The sequence below is a fragment of the Malurus melanocephalus genome, unplaced genomic scaffold (assembly GCF_030028575.1).
Source record: "Malurus melanocephalus ecotype Western Australia unplaced genomic scaffold, MMel_1.1 scaffold_78, whole genome shotgun sequence".
Lineage (NCBI taxonomy): Eukaryota > Metazoa > Chordata > Aves > Passeriformes > Maluridae > Malurus > Malurus melanocephalus.
Genome location: NW_026623310.1, coordinates 2,295,661 through 2,318,793, shown reverse-complemented (window position 1 = coordinate 2,318,793; position 23,133 = coordinate 2,295,661). Strand labels below are relative to the sequence as shown.

At 37.0% G+C, this 23,133-nt stretch overlaps 1 protein-coding gene across 2 annotated transcripts in view; it reads left to right on the top strand.

Annotated features, from left to right (window-relative positions):
• COG6 (component of oligomeric golgi complex 6) overlaps positions 1-23,133 on the top strand; it is a 60,108-nt gene that overhangs the window by 11,341 nt on the left and 25,634 nt on the right. For both annotated transcript variants that reach the window (XM_057367435.1, XM_057367436.1), the window contains exons 5-11: positions 8,672-8,783; positions 10,797-10,879; positions 11,112-11,182; positions 12,340-12,433; positions 16,919-17,047; positions 17,180-17,271; positions 21,604-21,668. In XM_057367435.1, coding sequence (XP_057223418.1) covers positions 8,672-8,783; positions 10,797-10,879; positions 11,112-11,182; positions 12,340-12,433; positions 16,919-17,047; positions 17,180-17,271; positions 21,604-21,668 — 646 coding nt within the window. The remainder of the gene's footprint in view (positions 1-8,671; positions 8,784-10,796; positions 10,880-11,111; positions 11,183-12,339; positions 12,434-16,918; positions 17,048-17,179; positions 17,272-21,603; positions 21,669-23,133) is intronic.

The window sequence follows — 23,133 nt, the reverse complement described above, 5'->3', positions numbered from 1 at the left end:
CTGATTCCAGTCCTCTTTTTTTTTTTTTTTTTTTAGTTTTTGCTGTGAAACTAAAAACTTGCTTGCAATACTGAACTACTACACCTTGCATTGGGAGCAGGTGCCCCAGAGTTGAGTAGTTCCCACACCAGAGAAATAACTGTTCAGTTCCAAATACTGTGTGCAGAATGCCAGAAGCCTGGCTTTGTAGTAATTCTACCAAGCCACTTAATAGTAATGTGTGGTGCGATTGTTTTTGAGGTTAGCCACAAATTACTGTTGTGAACGTAACAATTGAGCAGAGAGACTAGAAAGTAATAGTTACTATATTAATTCCTATAAAATTAACTGAGCAGTTACGTATGTGCTCAGGGGCTTCACTGAAAATAAGTCTGTGTGTTGGTTTTGCTTGGCCCAGTTTTGGAAGTGGGGGGGCCAAAAAGATGGCTCCTGTGAGAAGATTCTGGAGGCTTCCACCATGTSCAGCAGAGCCAATTGCTGTTGGCTCTGAGGATGATGGACATGCCACTGACCAAACCTGGGCCAAWTGGAGATGRTGGTTACGCCTCTGTGAAAACATATTTAAGAAGAAATCAAAACAAAGGGACACAGTAGTTTTGCCAGTGGAGGAGGCTGAGAAATATGTGAGGGAATGCAGATACCAAGGTCACTGGATGAGGGGGAGGAGCTGCTTCTGGTGACGGAGCTGAGATTCCTTTGCAGGCCATGGTGACAACCATGGTGGAGCAGGCTGTCCCCCTGCAACCCATGGTGACCATGGTGAAGCAGGCTGTCCCCCTGCAGCCCATGGTGGCCATGGTGGAGCAGGCTGTCCCCCTGCAGCCCATGGTGGCCATGGTGGAGCAGGCTGTCCCCCTGGAGCCCATGGTGACCATGGTGGAGCAGGCTGTCCCCCTGCAGCCCATGGTGACCATGGTGGAGCAGGCTGTCCCCCTGCAGCCCATGGTGGCCACAGAGGGTGCAGAGATCCACCCGCAGCCTGTGGAAGAGGGAGAATCCCACGCCGGAGCGGGCGAATGCTGAGAAGGGGCTGTGTCCAGCAGGAGAGCCATGGAGAGAGGGGCCTTGCTCCCAAGATGGAACAGCCTGGCCTTGGGCTTGCACCCAGGGGACGAGGGACCTCACGGTGCAGCAGTTTTGGGATGACTGTCTGCCCATGGGGGGACTCACGATGCAGCAGATGTGTGTGGACTGCTGCTCGTGAGAGTGGAACCGCGCTGGAGAGGTTCACCAAGAACTGTCTCCCGTGGGAGGGACCCCACGGCAACGCAAGGGAAGGACTCCTCTCCCTCAGCAGCCGCAGATCGATCCGGTGATGAACTGACCATCCCCACACCCTGAACTGACCAACCCCACACCCTATTCACCCCCCGCTGCTTTGTACTGTCGGTGGGAAGCGGGAGAGAGTGGGGAGAAGATCGGTGTCTTTGAGGGTTGTATTTTATTTCTCATTCTCCTCCTCTGACTTTGTTAGTAATAAATTCACTTCATAATTTAAGTAGAGCCTGTTTTGTCCATAAAGCGTTTCCTCCCTGCTCCTTATCTCAACTCATGAACCCTTTTGTTAATTTTTTTTTCTTCCCTCTTCTCTATCCAATGTGGTGGTGGGGGAGAGCGAATGAGCAGGTGTTGTGGGTGCCTGGCTTTTGGCCAGCATTCCAAGCCATGACAGTCTGCAGAAATACAAAGTTGGTGAGAGCTAGAACTAGTGTTCTGGACGTAAAGACCACAACACTGAAAACTATTAAGAAAGAATGGGAATGGAAATGGCTCAGACATATTTTTTTGAGTCAGGCTGATGGTTCAGAGGAGATTGTGCACTTTACCTTTAAAAATTATCTTATTTTGCTACCCTCTCTTAATTGTGTTCTTAAACAGAGCAAAATTCGTGTTTTGATTTCAGAGTTATTGTTAGTTATATTCAGTCCAAAAAAACAGTTTACACAGTACTGGGATTGTTTTACTTCTTAAAAAAACCAATGAAATATKATTCCCAAATAGGAATGTAACAGTGTGTACTTCAATTTAATTGTTCTTTATGTAAAGAATAACAAATACCATTCTTGTCATTAAGTCAAGAATTTGACTGTCACCTCTGTGCTCAATACAAGCACAAAAGTCTTATGAAAAATGTTCCTAAGTGAACATGTGCTTAAGTAGTGCTACTCTATTGATCTCTCATCCTTGTCTCTTGGTGGTGCCTTTTTTCCTTTTTTAAGAAATACCTTTTTTTTTTGTCATAGTCAATTTGGAAATAATGCAGGAAGTTCAGCACTATTTGTAGCAGGTTAGAGAGGTTTGGTTTTTTCAGCATGTTCTAAGTGGTGATCTGATATTGCATTGACAAGATGTAATTTCATGTGTTGGCCCTTTGAAAACTTGTAATTACATTTATTCTCATGAATACGTATATACATATATTCTCATGAATATGCTTTATGAGAAAAAGCAGTGATTGGCTAAACCTAATTATAATTTGATGTGGGGGAGGGTGAAGRCTTGAAATTCTGAGGCTCATTTTCCATCCTGATTTTTAGTAAAGCATGGAAAACAAGGCATGTCAGAGGAATAAAACCAACTAAAATGGATTTGAAAGGAAAAAAAAAAAAAAAACCTAATTTGTCTCATTCTAGGCATGACCAGCAGAGAGCATGCAAAGCCTTATTTTCTTGCTAGCTTTTCAACCAGGCAACTCTGTTGAGACATGAAGTACTCTTGGTCAGTATGAACTGAGGCGTGGTCTTACAGGTCAAGAAACATTCACCAGAAGTGAGGAATAAGTTATATGGTACCATTTCTGAGTGATGTTTGTTTTATCTGCTCTGATGAGAAAAACCCAGGAACAGAGAGCCTGTGGTCATCACTGGAAATTGATTTTGGATCTGTATTGTTTTCCTGCTATCTAATTTAGTTCTCCTATTGCTGCAGGTTAAGCTCTTTGTTTTGATCTTATTCCAGGTGGATGTAGAGAACAGTGTGTTATTTTCATGCCTTTGGCAATATTTTTGAATTTGATGGCAAATCTGAAGCTAGACTAAGCAGGCACCTTTCGAGTGGCTATGTATCAGATTTTATAAAAGATACAGTGAAGATACTAGTCTGTTTGGTGTGGAAACACGAAATAACTCATCTCTACTAGATGGAAAAGAATGTATTCATTTGAAACACACTCCTTTTAAACTTAATCTCTGTGCACAACTTAGAAACCATGAATCATGGATCTTAAACCATTGCTAAACACTGATTTACCATGTGTGCGTATATATACATGCATATATATCATGTAATTGTTGCAAAGTTCTGCATATGAAAACTTCGTCCAGACTATTCTGTAGATACATACCTATCATGTTTTGAGTAAGCCTAGTCAGTATAATATAAAATTATTGAATTTCTTGAGTTTATTTATGACATGTAAGCTTTTTTATTCCAGTGTTTGGTTTAAAATTTTTGTTTAAAGATTTTAGTRATTTTAGTGCAGATGTGTTGCTTAACTTTTGTTTAAGCCTTTTCGTTTTTTCCCCATTTGCTTTTATCAYAGAATATATGAGATGGCAGGGCTCCAGCATTGATTGCAGGCTGTCTTTAGATAGGGATTACAGATGGGAGAAAACTTCTAAGTTCAAGTCCACTCTCCTGCTGCTGCCTATTATTTATTTTGTTAAAGTCATCAACTGTTACACACATAACTAGTGCATTATTTTTGCATTTTATATGTGTTGCTATTTGTGGAACACTTACCTCAAAAGCTTATTCTTTCCAGTAAAAGCCTTTCCCTGATCTCCAACCTAATTATTGGATATAAATTGACTGTTTTCTCATATTTTCTTTTGTCTTAAGAGTGTCCTTCGTCTCCTATGATAAATGAGATTTTCCATTCCCATGATCATTCTGCTAGCTCTGTTCTAATGGGAGTCCATTGTTTTTGAACACAGATAATCAGGGCTGTGATCTGTTTTCCAGATGAGGTCTCACTAAAACCTTCTTTACTATTGCTGCTGTTTTCTTGTATCCTGGAAACATTAGACAATTCACTGGTGGGGTTTTTTTTTTATATATCTTCAAATTTTTTAATTAAGGAGAAAAATTCATAATTATATTCAATGGAACGGATCCCTGAGTACTTCCTCACAAATTTCAGTTCTACTTCTATAAGAGATGTGTTTGACAGATAAAATGCAGAATAAAAACACTTGTTCTTGGCATTTACAAATGCAGTTTCGCACCTGTACTTACTCTTAACAATGTTTTTCTAACACTTGTGTGTAAATGTTTTTTTACATAGTCTTGTATATTTGCCTTTCACTTGACAGTAAAATAATTCTTGCAGCTTTATGCTAATCTAAAGATGGTTGTTATTTACTTACGAGTTAGAAAAGTTCCACTGTTCTGAAGCTTTAATAATGTGTTGAATCCTCAGTAGCACAAATTGAAAGTAATTTAAGAATGCACTGCTCTGATTTGTCCTAAGTAAAGGGAACTAGCAAATTTTTATGCTGTATGTGGTGGCAAGATAAAATTAAACTTTGTAAAAGTCTGCTTCTCCACCTCATTTTTGAGCTGTCTAGGTGATAATCCTAGCAAACAGTGCACATTTGTATTTGGTTCAAGGGAAAAGTGCATGAAGTGCATAGTTTTCCCAGCCTTTTGAGTTCTCTTGCAAAAGAATTCTGTCTCCCTGGTAACGAWTAAAACTGGGGAAATGGCTCTTTGTTGGAATCCGGTCCTTCRCCCAAGCTCTAAATTTTACCAACACTTGGCAATTTCCCCTTTTCATCAATGCAGGATTCCTATAAGCTGTTAGTTTCATTCTTTATACAGGATTAACTTTGTTACAACAAAAAAATAAAATTTGGRATAACAACATGGTATGGCTTTTGCTCAGCTGTAGGGCACTGCTTGGAATTTAGAAACTCTTGTATCTACCGAAAAGCCACTGRATCTTGAAATGTCCAAGTGTCTGTGCACAGGTACCAACTGCTGTGGGTTATGTGTAATATGACCTTACACTGGCTTTTGCTGTTACCTGCACTGTGTTTTGTATGGTCCTTACTGCAGTGAAATGACGATTGCAAACTTGAGTGACATTTTAATCCACTGCCTTGCCTTAATAAGATAGATTAAATTCTAGTTAAATATCTGGTTAGCTGTTGTGTGAGGAAATAAATACATAAATAAATACATGTATATATAAAAAAAAAAAAATTAATACAGTTGTGTGTTGCTCTCAGTAATGCTGTACACTGCCAGGCAAAAAATCAAAGATATGTACGATTTATGTGTTTTGTTCCTGATCTGTCATTTAGGATATAGGGTCTCTTTCTTGTGCAGATTGATAACCAGGAAAACTTTCACAGCCATCTCAAGCATATCTGGCTAACCTGGATTGTGAAACTGAGTAACTTGTTGAAATCCTGTATGCTTTGTAAAGAGCCCAAAAAAACCTGCTTTATCAAAATTCAGACACATGCTTTTGTTGAGTAGAGATGTTTGTCACCRCTTCTCAGTCACTGTCTTGAGGAAGGTGAATGAAACATTGCTGCCATCTTGAGGTTGTTATCTTGTGAGTACATTATGAAACTTCGCTTGCCCAGTGCGGTTGAGTTAATGTATTGAACTCCATTTTACAAAAGTTAATTATTGGGACTGTGTGGAGTGCATGGAGTCCATCAGTGTGCAGTTATGGCAAGTGTTAGCCCAAGACATAGCAAGGGCTTTAAAGCACGGTGTTTGATCAGACCTTGTTTTCCATAGCAGCAAAAATGGAGGGAGGACTGTGAAGAGACCCTCTTGCAGAAGGAGAGAGATTGACTAGCAAGATGGTTCTTTTTTTATAAAGGAGGGGTAAAATGAGGCACAGAGTTCCAGAATGGACTCATGATCATACTGTTTGTTCAGTTCCTGACTCAGTTCCTTGTTCTACCACAACCCTAATTCCAACAGAAAACCCAGAAAACTGTTATGCTCAGTGTACTGCACTGCTTAAAATCAGACTTCCTCCTCCTCCCAGTTTGGTGGAAGTATACATTCAAATAATCTGAAGAACAGAAGATAATAGTAAATGGAGATGATCTGTAACAACGCCTGTAAGTTTATGCACTCTGGAGATACACAGGCTTAAAGAAAGAAAAGTTCCTCTGCATCACATCTACTCCTTTGTTTATGGAAGGTTTGATTCAGTTGAGCCCGGAGAAAGCCTTGCATTTGCCTTCTCTTATCTCTTTGCTACCTTCCTTCTCTTGCATAAGGGTAGGGATAATTCAGTGTATTTTCAGTTTTGTGGATTCATATTCAATTCCATCACAAGAGGAGAGACTCAGAACAAATATGAAAGTTAATTCACTAAATTATGTTTTCTATTGTTTCACCTGAATACAATGATGGTAATGTTGAGGGATTAGACTTGCACAGCAAACAGTGTGAAACAGGAATGCTTTGTTGAAAACAGCATAATTGCATTAAATTTGAAGTGACCTTGCTTGATTTTCAATTTGAGTAGCTATCATGATGCCTCTAGGGTTTTCTTGGGTCCAAATATTTATTATTTCGGGTTTTATTAGTAGTTGTAACTGGCTGTTGAAATTACCTCTTTTTATACCCCAGAAGAGTTCTGAAGGGTAGTTTTCATGAGAGTTTCAGAGCAGCAGTGAGGTTAGTGCCCTCTTGCCTATGACAGCTGCTGATGCTGGCAAACCCCAATCCCTTAGTACAGGCTGTGGTAAACTGGATTAGAAAATACAAGTAATCTTCACCCCCAGGAATTAAAAACTTGTGGATTTTTTCCTGCCAGATTTGTTCCCTGGTCTGATTCACTACATGATACTATAAACAATGGTCCTGGCACAGTGGGAAGATCAGTACAGGGCAGGGGTGAGCAGGGATGGCTAAGGCAACCAAAGTAGCATGGTTTGCATGTCATTGTATTGAAATATGTTACTGCAGACCAGACCTGACCCATCTTTTGTTCATGTTGTAAGAATTATGTAGTTATCCTCAGAACATCTGTTGCAGGCCTAATACTGATTTTAAAATACTCCTTTGTTAATATCTTCGTGTCTGTTCAATGTATGTTTTGTAGACCACTTGCCTTGGTATTTTTGCCTCCTACACCATGACTTATTTTCTTCAGATCTTACCACATAAATCTTCCTGCTGAAAACTTACTGAAGTGTTCAAAATGGTGTCGTTCCGTTCTCCTTCCACTGTGTTGGAAAGTGCCATGATTTTTCATGCATGCATCTGCCTGTATACTTGGTCAAAGTTATCTTCCATCACTCTTGTTCCTTCCCTGAGAAACATTCGGCTTCAGAGACACAAAATGTGGAATTGTAGAGTTTACTTAGAGAAAATTAAATAGGCAGGTTGATTTTAAGCATTGCGAAACTGTCAACGTAAAGATGAAATCATTAGATCTGCCTAGGCTCACAGTACAACCTGAATTATCAATTCAAGATGTGGTATTAAAGCATATGAGTTTTTTGTTTTCCTTTTTGAKTAGGTCTCTTCTGTGTAACTTAGAAGTACCTCCTTGCTTTCCCCTTTGATTTTCAAATTTTACTGCTAAAGCACTGTTGGATTTTATATTACTTTCCCTCTCTCTGTTCAATGTGCTAGAGCATTGCTAATTGCAAAATATTTAATCTGTTCTCTAAAAAAAATTGTGAAACTTTAGAATGGGAAAGTCATCCATGACTACAGAAGGGAAGCCAGCTTTCCTGAATGAAGTTCAGACACTATTTGAATAGTAGAGAATGGGTAAATAAGTGAAATCTTACTTTTCAAGCTTTGATCTTGAAAGGAAATTTAATTATTGCAGTGAGTATATAGAAGTGCATTTGCCTGTCTTACCACCCTATAGTAACAGCATATTTATCTTGCAGTAATTATATTACATTGGAAGCTGAAGTGATCTTAAAGGARTTTAGTGTTATTCTTCTGCATATAATTAGAGCCTTCTCAATGAGCTGAATAAGTAGTCTGTATTTCCTAGAATACTGTGTGCTCAAGCCACAGTTTGAGTAAATTTTCTGTTGCTACACGAATCCCAGTMCATTCTATTTGGGTCCTTCTGTGGTTGTAAGGTGTGTGACAAAATATGTACAGGAAAATTCTGCCCATGAGATGATGTTTGCATGTGCTGTGTTTATTTCAGGAAGGGTAGTAAACAAGAGAATTAGTCTTTGCATTTTGATTTGATTTGTGAGATCAGTAAATTTGCATCCTAACTGTATGGTCTTGCAAATAAATGGATCTGGTTTGTAGAAAAGTAGATTAAGGTTAATTTTGTCATTTTGGGTGCTATAGGCTTTTCTTTTCCTTGGTGAATTTGAAAAGAAATAACTGCAAGCATTACAACTGTACAAGCACAAAGTATCTGGATTAGATAATTACTGATATACAAATGCAAAAGGAATATTATTTTAAAGAATTTAGTAATTTTCAAATGTATTAATATATTTCTGTATTAGTCTTTACTGAATAATCTGTGTTAGCTTAATAGTAAATCATATGTGAAAAAGCAACTCAAGTGTTTGATGGCAAGAGTGTGCTAGTATAATTTAATAATACCAGTCTCTGGTGCTGATTATATTTCTARAAGTGTGAATATGGAAACTAAGTGTTGGAGATAAGGATAAAAAGCTAATATCATCTTCACTTTGTTTTATTACAGTCAGAGATTAGAAATGAAAGCACAAGTTGCAGATGCATTCATAGCAAAATTCCAGCTGACACCAGATGAAATGAATCTGCTCCGAGGCACGAAAGATGAGCCAATTACTGAGGTAGCTCAATGAATATTAAAATCTTTGCCCTGAACTAAAATGTAAAAATGCCTAGCTGAATTGTACATGAAATCTTATTTTCAGTTTGCAATTGAATTTTTTATGGAGGAATGTACCTTTTAATAGAATGGTGAATTTCTGATGAGTTTGAAATGTGTGATGAAAGGTGCAAGTAAAGTGAAAGAAAATCAACATTAAATTTTAGCTTGTGTAATGATGTAATGAGTTTGAGTCAAATGAACTTTCATGTAATGAGTTTGAGGAAAATGAGTTCTCATGTGGTCCTACACTTCAAAAAGACCTTTATGAAGTGGGAATTTTCAGTGAAGGCATTTTAAAACTTCATGACACTCAAATAAAGCAAATGAGAAGCTTGCACTCTCTAGTACTGCCATTGTGCATGTATGTGTGTATTTTGCGTATTCATTTATATATTCAGTGGCTTGAAACAAAGTAAATTGAAGCTTTCCCTCAGTGTTACTTGGTTGCTGAAGATGCTAGATGCTGGTTCACTTTTAGCTACCTTTCAAAACAAGTTTTGGAATATGTTTATGGTTTGAATAAGAGGACACTGTAAAAGGAAACTTGTTCTACAGTAAAAGAAAACTGAGTAATGAAAAARTTGAGTATCCTTAATAGACTTTTTTATTATTGTAGTTGAATGGAAAGCTTCATGAAGTAAGTCTCAGCAGGTAGTCCAGATTTATCTCACTTTTACAGGCATCCTGTTCACAGTTAAAGAACTATTAAAAACATGGAACTGATAACCATAAATAGTGCTAATAACAGCATAAATGGAATGTACTAAGTAACAATGCACTTGAGTAATTGCTATATGCTCTCATATCACTATTGCTGTGAAAGAACATTCAGGATTCCTGAAAGCACGTATTACAGGGAACAATGAAAGCAACGCTGTGCCAGTTACTTCATGATTGGTTAGCAGCCCAATGAGTATTCGTCTTTCAGATACTTTGTCTAAAGAATGTGCAGAAGTAACTGAGATAARATAGTTGTGCTGCTTTAGTTGGCAGACTTCAGTAACATCATGTGCATGCATTTCCCCTATGACAGTCAACCAGTGTGCTTAAAACACTTTTAGTCAGACTTCTGGTTTGGTAATTTTCTTTTTGCCTGAACTAGGAGGGCTTTGGGTTTTTATAAACACAGTCTTCAACACAATTTATGCAAAGCAGTAGATTAAATTGCTGGCCTATTTCACTTAGAATATGTTTATGTGATTGGAGCCAGAATGAAATTCTACTTTCCTGGGCAAATTGTGTTTGAATCACAAAAGATTTAACAGTTTTATCTGAATTAGCTGGTCTCCTCCAAAGCATTTGAACATGTCTTCATCAGAAGGYGTGTATGAAAATGTTACTATGTTTCAGTTTGCTCTCTGAAACAGTAACAAAGTAACCTTTGTGCTATAAGTCCTTGTTTTCTAGGAGTTGGGTTTTCTCTTCACTCCTGCTGTTGAGTTACTTCTCATAGAGAGGTTGTTCCGAAAAACCTTAGTCTCGTCTATTGCAAATTATTTTTCTCCCGTTTTTAGAAATAGTTACCCCATTTTATGAATACAAAAAATATCAACCTGTAATCATTGTCTTTTACAATGTTTCTGTTTGCTTCTTAGTTGCTRACAGTAATAGCAGACAGTGATGTAATCTATATAAGTGTCCTCAAAATCTCCCCAGAGTGTTACCTAATGAATGTGAAGCACACACATACTACATAAGATAAGTTAAACCCACGTCTTTACTACAATTTTTCTTTCCTTTTTGGTGAAAGAAAAGTTTGATGCAAAGGGAAACTAAAAAATCCTAAGGCTCTTAAGGTGGTATGAAAAGGTAAGTGGCAGAGGCAGGGTGTAAATTTTAAAAGCAGCATTTGGAACACAGACCTGCAAGCACCTTAAGAATGGAATTGAAATAGGGAGTATAGAGTGCTAGAGATTTGAATAGAAGTTACTGCTTTTACACTCTGCTTGTTTTCATTTTWAAATGGATTTAGGATTTTTTCAAGGCTTTGGGACGAGTAAAACAAATTCATGATGATGTCAAGATTCTCCTCCGAACAAATCAGCAAAGGGCAGGGTGAGTCCTACTTAAATATGTGCAAGAGAACCATTTATAGACCAAAGCAGAAGTTAAAGCAAGTTCTCATTCTTTGCTTCATATGACTATACAGAATATTTCACAAAAAACTATTAACAGATGTTAAAATACTCAAAATGTTAATAATGGTATGTTTTAATTTGACTTGCACATGCCTTTGCTAGTACTGCCTAAAATAGTATTGCAAATGAACTTTTTATTTGTCTTGTAGCTTGGAAATTATGGAACAGATGGCTTTACTGCAAGAGACATCTTATGAACGACTCTACAGATGGACTCARAGTAGGACTAAGAATGTTTTTATGTTTATGAATATTATTATGATGATTCTTTTAATTTCTTCATGTGGATTGAGCTTAGCARAAACCCTTTCCAAGATATATTAACATTTTAGTTTCCTTCTTAGGGAAAGTGTGTTCTGAACCTAATAGTTAAAAAGCAATTCTCTCATTTTTTGGACCAATTTCATCATAAAAGTGTATTATTTATTTGTGGTTTTAGTAGATGGTTTTCGACAAAGATCAATTAGTACAGTTTGGTAGTCCAAACATATTTTAGATTGTATTAAATTTCACTTCCTTGTGAGTTACAGAGAAGTTGTTGGTTTTAATGTTTGATAGTAAGGTCTCCCATTTAATGGGAGAAGTGGTGGATTACTTTTGGAAAAGAAAAAAAAGGCCACCTCCTTTTGTCAGGATGCTCTTTTGAGTGATGGTAGGCTTTTTTCTTTTTTTTTCTTATGTGCTTTGGATGTTGCCATCCATGTTCAATGYAACACCTTGATAGTGTAAAATAGAGATTTTTTTTCATTACTTCTCTCTTCTCCAAAGACACTGACAGTAAGATTCATGGTGAAAAATGGTGCATTGGGGTTTTTATATTACTTAGTTGTTCTTCAGTGGATGCTGAAACCTCAAATAATAGTTGAGGTTTCACCCTAATGAAACATCACAGTTTTTCTGCCAGTGTTTGAATTAGTTTATATTAGTTCCACATTCTTGCCTGGATTATATAGTTATTTTGATACAAGAAAAAAAAAATAACAGAACCAGATAACAAAACCAACACACAGCTTGCTTAACAACTTGCTCTGTTTTTTCTTAATACTTTACCTGAAATGTGGCAAACAGATACAAAGGAGYGCAACAAAATTCTGATGGTTTAATGAGTCAACATTTTTATGTGGGCACAAACAAATACTAAGCTTCAACGCTTTAGTCATTTTTATTGTTGAAATTAGTGATGGACATGTATTTTACAGTACTGCTTGCAGGGGAATTTAATTGTATTAACACTAACTAGCCCAAGTGGCATATTCTAAAGTCTTCAATTCAAAATCAAAAGCCTTTGAATTTTTAGCTTTTTTTCTTATTTGACAGCTTATATAAAGTGTATTACTGTGTAAAGAATGTGCCTTTATTTGTGTTGGTATTTTATAGATGAATGCAGGACATTGACACAAGAATCATGTGACATTTCTCCCGTTCTTGCTCAAGCCATGGAAGCCTTACAAGACAGACCTGTCCTGTACAAGTAAGTAAATGTTTGCTATTATCTCTAACAGAAACTAGTGTTCTGAGGTTATAAAATTTAAATATAGGCATGAATTACAGTGCCAAGACTGGTGGCACTTTGGTCCTGGGTCAAATTTAAAACAACCCAGAAACTTAACTTATAAAAAATMAAATTTCCGCTGCTTTAAATATCAGAAATCTTTTTGATGTAATTAAGTTACAGGAAATGTCATTGGACTTTTTCTAACTTACAAGTTTCTAATTAAAGTTAAATGTCAAACTGTTTTWATTTAAATGAATTGTGAATTTCTGTGCTCTCCTACCAGGATTTTTGCGAAGTAAGAGATCCTGTCTAAAACATGTGATCATGTCATTTATATCCCCAAAGTATTGGGGATCCCAAAAATTGGTAAAGGCTAATAAGCTTTTGCTGAAGTGCCTCTGGTAGTAAGAATATCTTCCATTTATGAATTTTATGGTAATCTATTAAAAACTTCTACATGTAGACTTCTAAAATGCTGAAGTATATATATATCTATATCTATATCTATTTGTCAAATGTTACTGCTCTGATTCAGAATTTGCTGAAGGGTTGTTAAAAGTAAATGAAATGGTACTTAGGAGAGTCAACCACGAGGTGGCACTGCRAGGACTGTTTATTGGGATGGCGATGCGTGAAGATGCTTACACATTTTTGGGTTTGAGCTTTTTGGTTTCTTTGGGCTTTCTTTCTTTTAATGCAWTCATCGCATTTTGCAACCATTGCCAATTACTTTGAGCCACAGATATCCAGGGTGGGAGAGTGATAGCCAACCTTTCAAAGGCTACCCTTGTCTTTAAGAGTGTCAGGKGTGTGAAAGTGTAGGTATATGACACTGTAAAGCTCAATGGAGTCCTTCACAGGAAAAATGCAGTMGTGTACAGGGTTCTTAAAAATGCTGTCAGTGTGAGAGCAAGCTCAGATCTTGACATGCTCAGTAAGCTCTGCTGGTTAATATGAGGGAGGAGTGGTGTCAATTGACCTCCCCAGCTGTTGGATATGGTATGTTGCAGTACTTTGGGCCATAGCTGGGGATTGCAATCCTTTCTTGCATTCTCTCTTCTACACCCCCTTTTACAGCGGCAAAAGATCAGTCCAACTCTGTTCACAACATTTTATAGGATTCTTTCTAGACACAGTTTTATTTTCTGTAATAAAAACTTTGTTGAATTATGATACTTTGGGACTTTATAAAATCATTGTTTTGCTTTTTTAGTTCATGGGGAAAAAAACCCATCTTGTGTATAAATCCGCAGCTGGCCAGTTTAAAATGAGTCTGCAAAAGAGAATTCTTTTTTTCTGACACTGCTCTCACAARCAACAGTAATGGTATTAAGAAGGGTAGAACTGATAGGTAAGACCTTTTCTTTGCCAAAAGGGCAAAAATAAACATTACTGTGGAAGATGTAGCCACGTGTTTCTCACTGTAGATTATCAGACTTAATTACTTTCTACAGTAATATTATCAAAATTGCAGTACTGATGCTTTTCATTTTAAATCTCAAGATTTAGTTTATTCCCTTTCAAAAAAATTTGCATACCTTTMAGTAACTAACAAACTGCTGAGTTCAAAATGTAGAAGTCACAGAAGAAAATAATTTTAAATTTATTTTTGTTTTGTGTATATAAACACTGCTGTGTGAACTAGACACTTCCCCTCCAAATCACTGCCCTTTTATSTGATAAAGATTGTGATTTGGCTGGGTGGAAATTAATAAGATGGAGAAGGGCAGGAGTTTAGAAAYAAATCCACAGATTCTTCTTTTTTTATATTGACTTATGTTTTGTTAACTRAAAGTGTCAGAAGGATTGCACCATGGATGGACTTTTAGGAACTGTAATCATTAGGGATCTAAAATAAAGATTTCAGATTRGTTTACACCTGCTCCTCTAACAGACAGGTTGAAAACGTTTTCGTAGAAAATGCGTGGAGAGATAGCTCCAAGCAGTGTCCCTCTTCCATCATCCACTCAGGTTTTAAAAGCWTTTTTTCTATCTCCTTTCTCTTTCCCCTGTGATCCTTACTGTGTATTTTAAAAATGGAAACTGGGTTGAAAAGAATCCAAATGTTACTTTCTTTTCTGAACATGAGTATATGTAATAACATAGTAGTAAATACTGTACTATTCTAGTATAAATAATAGTTATTGCTTTATTTTTTTAAGATGCAGGATTTTGTAATGGTTATACCCTGTTYGACTGAGAGCAAAAGGAATATGAGTAGTTTCCATTTAAAAACAAAATTATCATTATTAAATTCTGTTTTCAAAACTAATAACAAGATCACAAGATCTGTTTCTGTATGTTTAATGATCCATTGTATAGTTGTTTATTGGAGAGGAGGAAAAAAGCTAACTGATTTCTATAGACACTGGAGATTTTTCACTCCCAATAYTGCTCCTTGTAGACACTGAGGAGTTTTCAGATCCCCAATCTCTTCCACTTTAAATTGCATTATTTTTTTGTAAATAGCAACTTGTTAGAATTTTTATAAGACTTCTTTTATTAATTGCAGATATTTACTCTCTGAGTTAACAGTGTATAAAGAAAAATTTAAAGAGAAATTTCCAGAATCTTTAGTGTACTCTTTACCCGCCTCTTTCAAATAATAATTAAGATTGAAAAGGACAAAGCTGAATGTTCCCTCAGATTTCTCATAGCAGAGTAGAAATCTGATTGAACTTGATGTCAAACATTTATGGAACCATATATTACTTTMTTTTAGATTTTGTTCTCCATCTCTATCAAATGTGAATGCAGTATTTTCTAAATGCAGGCTTAAATAAGCCTGTGAATAACATTCTGTTCATTATTATTACTTTATATATGTTCCTCTGCTGTGCATCATTCCTAAGTGACACCGTGCTTACTCTTCTGCATTTTTTCAGTTGTGTTGAAAAAATAAACTGTAATGTGTATTTTCGCTTTCTCCTTTGAAGTTTGTGTGTTGTTCAAAATGCTTAAATTGGTTAAAAAAAAACAGAAGTGTTCGGTGGCTTGCAAATATAACTGGGATGTTAACAATATTAATTTCCCATCCTTCACTTGCTTTCATGCTTCAGTGCCAACAGAAAGGTAGCCTGCTCCAGAAATGGGCCCATGTGTAAGTTCTTGGCACCTCCTCTACCAGCAGCAAGCCATGTGAGATAATGCACTCTGGGCTGTAATTGTTCATCCATAAATTTCATTTATTTATTTCTAAGGAGTGAGGGAATGGGAGGGCCAAGGAAAAGTTCTCTTAAGTATCTGTTTAGAAGAGTCAAGGAAATCACAGAATATGCTGAGTTGGAAKAGACCCACAAGGATCATCGAGTCCCATACTCCTGTCCCTGCACAGAACACCRCAAGAGTCACCYYACRTGCTAGGAGCATTGTCCAAATGCGTCTTTAACTCTGTCAGGCTGGTGCTGTGACCGCTTCCCTGGGGACCCGGTGCCAGTGCCCAACCACCTGCTGGGGGAAGAACCATTCCTAATACACAGCTTAAACCTCCCCTGACACAACTTCAGTCCATTCCCTTGGGTAAGGTCACTGGTCACCACAGAGATCAGTGCCTGCCCCACCTCTTCCRCTCAGAAGGAAGTTGTAACTGCAGTGAGGTCTCTCCTCAGTCCCCTTCCGGCTGAACAGACCAAGTGATCTCACCTGCTCCTCAGCTTCCCCTTAAGGCCTTTGACCATCCTCGTGGCCCTTCTATGACCAATCTSTAATAGCTCTTTTTTGATACTGTGTCATCCCCAACAGCACATGGCACTTGAGGTGAGGCCACCCCAGTGCAGAGCAGAGGACACAATCCCATCTCTTGCCCAGCTGGTGATGCTGTGACAGATGCATCCCAGGACACTTTGCAGAAGCAGTCACCTCATGTTCTTCCCTCACCCCCCTTTTTTTTGTTCAGTAWTAGTAACCTGCTCCTGGCAAGACTACATCCTCTCCAACACTCCTGTGTAGGAAACACAGTGCCAAGTACTTATTTCAATCTATTTTGCAATGAAATCAGAGAAGGCACACTAGAAGAACTGTGCCAATTTGATAGAAAAACCCCACAAATAGTCTGAAAGGTAATTAATTTAGCCTGGAACTAAAAAGTATCTGGCTAAGAAGAAAAGGATTGTGTCTATATGTGTGTGTGTGTACATATATATGTGTAGGATTACATATTGCAGAGCCTGTCTGCAATATCAGAGATCTTGTCTCATGCTACACACTTGCTCTAGAGCAGACAGGTGATAACATTAAATTTCTCTTCTTTTCTTCTGTTTGTCAGATATACCAGAGGCAGAGTAGGATGATAAAAATTCTGACAACATCAGATGGTTTTGAMTGTTTTATAGTAGAAGCTTTGATGCAAGATTTCTAGAACTATAATAATGATTACTTGTATTAATTAACTGTAAAGTTGAAGTAATCAACTGTGATGAGGCAAACTCTGTTTTTTAACCCATTTTCATGTTTCAATAATAGATACACGTTGGATGAGTTTGGGACAGCTAGAAGGAGCGCTGTAGTCCGTGGTTTTATAGATGCTCTTACTAGAGGAGGTCTGGGAGGTACTCCCCGCCCTATTGAAATGCACTCTCATGATCCTCTGAGGTACAGTACTAACCAGAATTTGTATGAAATAATATTTTTATTTTATTTATTGTATTTTTTTGGCTTGTTGGCATTTTGAATTCCTGACACCATAAACTACTGATTTACATGGAAATTTCTGTCTTTGTGTAGGTATGTAGGAGACATGCTGGCCTGGCTGCATCAAGCTACAGCTTCTGAAAAAGAACACTTAGAAGCTATGTTAAAGCTTGTAACTATTCAAGGTAGTACTGATCTTCAAACATAAATTGTGATGTGATAGTAGGTCTGTGATAAGTAAGAAAGTGTTAATTTCTTAGGCTGGGCTTCAGTTATTAGTCCAAGTTTAAATTTATCATTGAAATCATCTCAGAATAGCTGGTGGTTGGATCCTGCCAAAAGAAGGCCCATAACAAAAGAAGAGTATTTTAAAATGCACTCATTTTACGGTGCTTATAATAGATTTACACTAAATTTACAAAGGGACRTTTCAGAGTGTAGTTGAGAGTTCAGAAGCTATTTGTAATGTGTATGAATACATATCTCTGTGAAAACATTGTTATTACTTRTTATGGTGAGCATTTCCATTATGCCTTTGCTCGTTTGTATGGTATATTTTTTAAAATATCATTCCTTCTCCCATAAGGAGCTATGTTCTAGGCTACAAGGAAAATGGAATTTTCCTCTGTCATTTAACATCATTCCWGGTTTATGGGAGTTGAAGTAGGCTGCTCACAGACAGGTGAAGCTTTTTAATATCAAAACTTACTCCTTTTAGAACTGCAGGTTCTCATGCTTAGTCTTCAGTCCCTTTGCTTTGTTTTCAGTAGATTGAACCTATACTTTAAAGACTTTCATCCTGTAGAAGCTTTAATATGGTTTGYAACCATAGTTTCAGAGAAAGACATTTTTTATAAATTGACTATGTGTACTCAATTGTAGCAAACTCATTGTAAGAACTTACATTTGATCTGTATCTTGTGAGCTCTTCAAATTGTATGTCTCAATCCTGCTCTGGGTTTTAAAGTGAATATGTATTCTGATTTTCCTTACTGCTRTAAGTATGAATTTGCTTTCCTAATTAAAGGTATATGGGAAAGGAGGCTGTTTAGGAACTGTTGTTAATCAAATTGGAAGAAAGCTGTTGTTTTTTAACTACAGTTACAGTGTACTATAGGAGTGAATTTAATATTTACTGACAGTATTTCAGGGAGACAGGAAAGCAGGTTTCATGGCAGAGAAAAAGACATGGCAGTTCTTTGTAGATGACTCACTGATACTTCCGCTATAACTGGGGAGCCCTCCAAGAAAAGCTGGCCCCATGGAGCATGTAAATGTGTCTGGTTCTGCTGTGGACTGGACTTCTGCTGCTGCACTTCATTCTGGAATTCTCCCTCTTATTTGTGTAGTGCTTTGCTTAACTATGAAGCTACTTGGCGTTTTGATAGGATGTCGGRCTGAGATGATATGACCATGAATGAAATGTGATATATTTTGAGCATTTCAGCCACAGAGCAAGATACTTGATACAGCGAATATAAATATTTGGGGGAGAAGTTTTAAACAAAAAAATCTATAGGCCAATACTTTCTCTGGTATAAACAAGAGATTCAGTATTTGTCTGAACGAAGTATGTTTTCCTAAGCTCTTCAGGAGTGGAYCTGCTGTCATTGTTATACAGTTTTCAAGAAAAGTGAAGAGAAATTCTTACTTTCGTACTGGGAACAGCAAAGCTTGGGAGGTGCTGTCTGTAACTATTCCTCTCTGTCTTTGGGAAATTTTTTTTTGATGATGAGGACAGTGATGTGATAAGGTCGGTAAGACAAACAGTAATTAATAGGATACCAGTGGATTTTACAAGAAACATTTATGGCAGTGCAGCCCTGAAGTACCTTGAGATTGTATGTTCTTTATAAATACAGATCCTGAGCTGGTAGTGAGGACAACATCTGTGGTACTGAGAAACTCAAGCTGAATCTTCTATGCTGTTGTGCCATCTTCAAGTGTCTGGTTGTGCAGGATACAATAAAAAATTGAGTTAATTTCATGTAACCATTTAATAAGTGGACATCTTGTTTATTTGCAGTTAGAGACAAGGACAGAGATTTGCATCTTCAGAGATTTAACATCATTACAGGGTTTGGTGGTTCCTGCAGATTTTCCTAACAAAATTTGAGATCTAATGTAAGCATTTCCAGAGACTGTAATAATCTCAAACTGGGACTTTTTTTTTCCATTACCCTATAAAGGGAGCCCAAGCAACTGCCATGGATAAAACACCTACCTGGCAGTCTGAAGTTAGGTCAATCAGACGTTTTCACTTCAGTTTCAGCTTGAGAAGTTTTTTGCAGATGGAACCACTTCTATTATTTTCATTCAGGTATATCTGTTCTGAGTTCAGGTTTCTATTTAAATKTTCCTATAAGTTCTGTGTAATTTCAGGACTGCAGAGAGTATGGTAAATCACAGCTATACAAAAATTTCCCTTCTCAAAAAACAACCAAAAAAMCCCCCCATGTATCCATCTGTTGCTSCAATACAGGTGGATTTGGTTCCACTGGGGGAAAAAATGTTTGCATGRCATGTTTTTTTTGAGAAATGTTTCATTCCTAGTTTTTATTTTGAAGTGACGAAACTATGCAGCCCATATAAAAATATACAAGAATGGCTTTTAAAAGGTTTTGAAATAATAAGCTTGCAAAAATTAATTGTTTAAAATTATTCTGGCCAAAAATGCTCTTAAAATTTTAAGCAATGAAAACACAGTCACGAGAGCTTAACTCTTTTGCTGGACAAGCATAAAGCATCTCTTTTTGTTCTTCGGAGTTTAGGTATTCTGCTAGCAGGAGCTTTCCTTTCATACAGAGATCTACTTGAAWGGAATGGAGAATTGCAGGCATTTAAGAGATGCAGTAGAAATCCATTTTTCATGGAGTTATAGGAATCCAGATGGAGAACAGAAGCTAAACTAAGTCCAAAAAAGATCTCTCCTTTTATAGAAAGAAACACAGAGAAAAATTATATATGGTGCAGGAAGGAGCTGGAAGCATATCTTCAGTTATGAGCTGTATTCTAAAAGTTATTTTAGAAGCCTCTAAGAATTTAGGGCCTCTAAGAATTGTTTATTCTGTAATTCTTTTATGTCAAACTTGTACCACTTATATAACCCATTATACTGGAAGATTTCGCTGCTTTTGGAATCCAGATATTTTAATTGGACATGAAAATACATGCAAAGGCACCAGCATGTGGTATATCAAAATTTTTATTCCATGTCCTTTGGTATTCTAATTTCTATATTGTTTGAGCTAAAATTTCATATCCAACAACTTTTTTTTAAGTCAATCTGGTCTAGATATACTATTGCAAATATGTGCTAGTTGCTTGTTATATTGATGAACAGTACACGTGTGACTTTTCCTACTAAAAAATGTGTAAATTGTTAAGGTCTGTTTGGGAGCTAGCCATTACATAAGAGAGCATGCATGCTGTGGTTTGTAATCTTGCTTTCTGCCTTGATATCAGTACTCAAGTATATAAGCATATTTTTATTACCTTACCAATTCAGTATGTTGAAATTCTTACAGCCACCACACTGAGTTCAGTTACTGTTACTGCTTATGTGGCTTTTCATGTAACTTGGTGCAAAGAGGCATTGGCACAGATCTCTGATCTTTCATTATTTTTACCCTCTGAGGTAATATCTCTTAGTCTGAAATAACAAAATATAGCTTCAGGTCACCTGATTTCTGTCACACGTCACAGACAGTTTGTTTACTTTCATTGCATGGGTCCCATCTGAAGATGAACTCCTGTTGACAAGTTTTAAATTAGAATTAAAGTATTGCTTTCTCCATAAATCTGTTCTGAGTTGTTACTGAAGTGAGAGCTTGAAGATCTGTTGCTTTCAGTTTGATTGATTTATGACAGCAGTGGTTGCTATGCAACAATTCATTTGTGTTTCGTGCTAAGATAGGGCAGTATTCTCTCTTGTGCATAGTTCTGTGAAAGATGAGTTTCAATTGCTGCTGGGGAGGAAGCATTTGCCAGTGYTGCAGCACACAGTAGTGTGGAGGTACACATGTCACTTAATTTGTAACAATGCCATGAGCTCATCAGTACCAAACACTGACAGACACGTGTATTTGCYAGTCAGACCTTTCAGAATGGTGTGTACTGTTGCTCTTTGAGCATCTCACTGGCCTGGTTGTTTTTTAGGTGTTTTTCTACTTTAATTGAATGAAGTGCTAATTTTGAGCCTTACTRTGACAGCTTTTTGCTGTCATTTATTCTTCCCCTTGCTGCTGTTACCTCAAATCCCCACGTACTGTGTTGCACTAGGAAGCAATTGCATAGCAAAAGATAACAGCTCCAGGACTGTTATGCCATGCAGCTATTTCCTATGGCTAGTTTGGAAGTACAGTGGAAGTGTGAACTAATCGTGTGGAGAAAAGAGCATACAGTTTAGAATGCTTTTTATGGACGAGTACGTCATACATTTGTTTATTTGTCTTATAGCCTTGAAGAAAAGAGAATTACATTTGCATAATCTTACCATGTATTTGCATTAACTATAGGTGTGGAAGAAAATATTCAAGAAGTAGTTGGGCACATCACAGAAGGTGTCTGCAGGCCTCTGAAGGTGAAGTATTTTGTTTTCCTTAGCACACTAAATAAAAACTGTTCTGTCATGTTTTTGGAGAACTTGTGCTCCCATCYCTTCAATGTATTTTCATTGTCCTTGGTTAAGAATTAGATTGTCTAATTCTGAAGGGTTTTTTTTTTTTCAAATTCAAGATTCCTTTGTTCATAGATATATGGTTTATAATAGTCATATAATGAGAACTACTAGGATGCTTAATTTGAGTCTTGATTTTTTTTTGCTTTTCCTAAGTTGAGGAGTGCTGATGTACAAAAACACATCTTTGTAATGAGTATATGGAATRGCTGTAGTGGATCCACTGAAAACTAAATGTAGTTTACTAGCCTCTTTTTTTGTAGTGATCACTATGCTTAGGGAAGATGTACAGGTTATACAGCTCTGTCATACTTCTTCTGTAGGATAGTTTCCTTGCCTCTTTGTGAATATACTGAGGGCTTACTGAGCCATAACTTSTTTGTATGTAATGGATCTCAATAGATGCTTTCTTGCATGAGTATGTCAAATTAATATAAAATGTTGGTATTCATAACATATCCTTCAGGAGAGAAGTGAACATTTCAGCTCTGTTTGAAAAGCCAGTTCCTCTTGTGGTTTGTGGGGCTTTTTTTTGGTTTTGGCGTTTTGGGTTTTTTTGGTTTATTTTGTTTAATAACTCCAGCTCTTGTATTTGAAAGACACATTTGTATGTGAAAAATTGTTTTGTAATTACTATCTTTATGCAACCCCAGTGTTTTGCATTTCTTTCACATCCTTCCAGACTTGTCTTTTTTTCTAGCTACAGCCTTAGTAAATTTAGGGGACTCCTTTGATAGAAATTATTAATGATGATCCATCAAATGATTGACTGACTTGTCTATTGGATAAACTTCACATAAGCGCTGAAGTAATCTAGGTGATGAAGATGATACCAATTATTGCCTGACTGTGCAAGTGGTTTTAAAGTAAAATGTACTGTGCTAAATACTATTATAATAAATTTCTCTTAGGGTGCTGTAGCTACAACAGCTATATCCAGTTGACAAATACTCAGTCTCAAATGTGAGCAGGCAGTTTCTGGATATTGTGCATAAATTTCTGATAAGAAAAAGATAAGGTCTGGAGAGAAGTAAAATTAAAAAAAGGTGCAATTTAGAATGTCACAGGATTACAGAAGGGTTGAGGTTGGCAAGGATGTCTGGAGGTCACTTGGTCCAAGCTCCTAGCTCAGGCTGGGCCACCTAGAGCTGGTTGCCCAGGACTGAGTCCAGATGACTTTTAAATACCTCCAAGAATGGAAGCTCTGCAGCCTCTCTGGCCAACATATGCCTCCTGCACAGTAAAAAATGTGTTCCTTGATGTTCAGACAGAATCTCCTGTATTTCAGTGCCTGTTGCTGCAGAATCATGATTATCCTTCACAACCATTTAGTTTTTGATCTGTTGGAAAACACCTGTCCTAATGGACA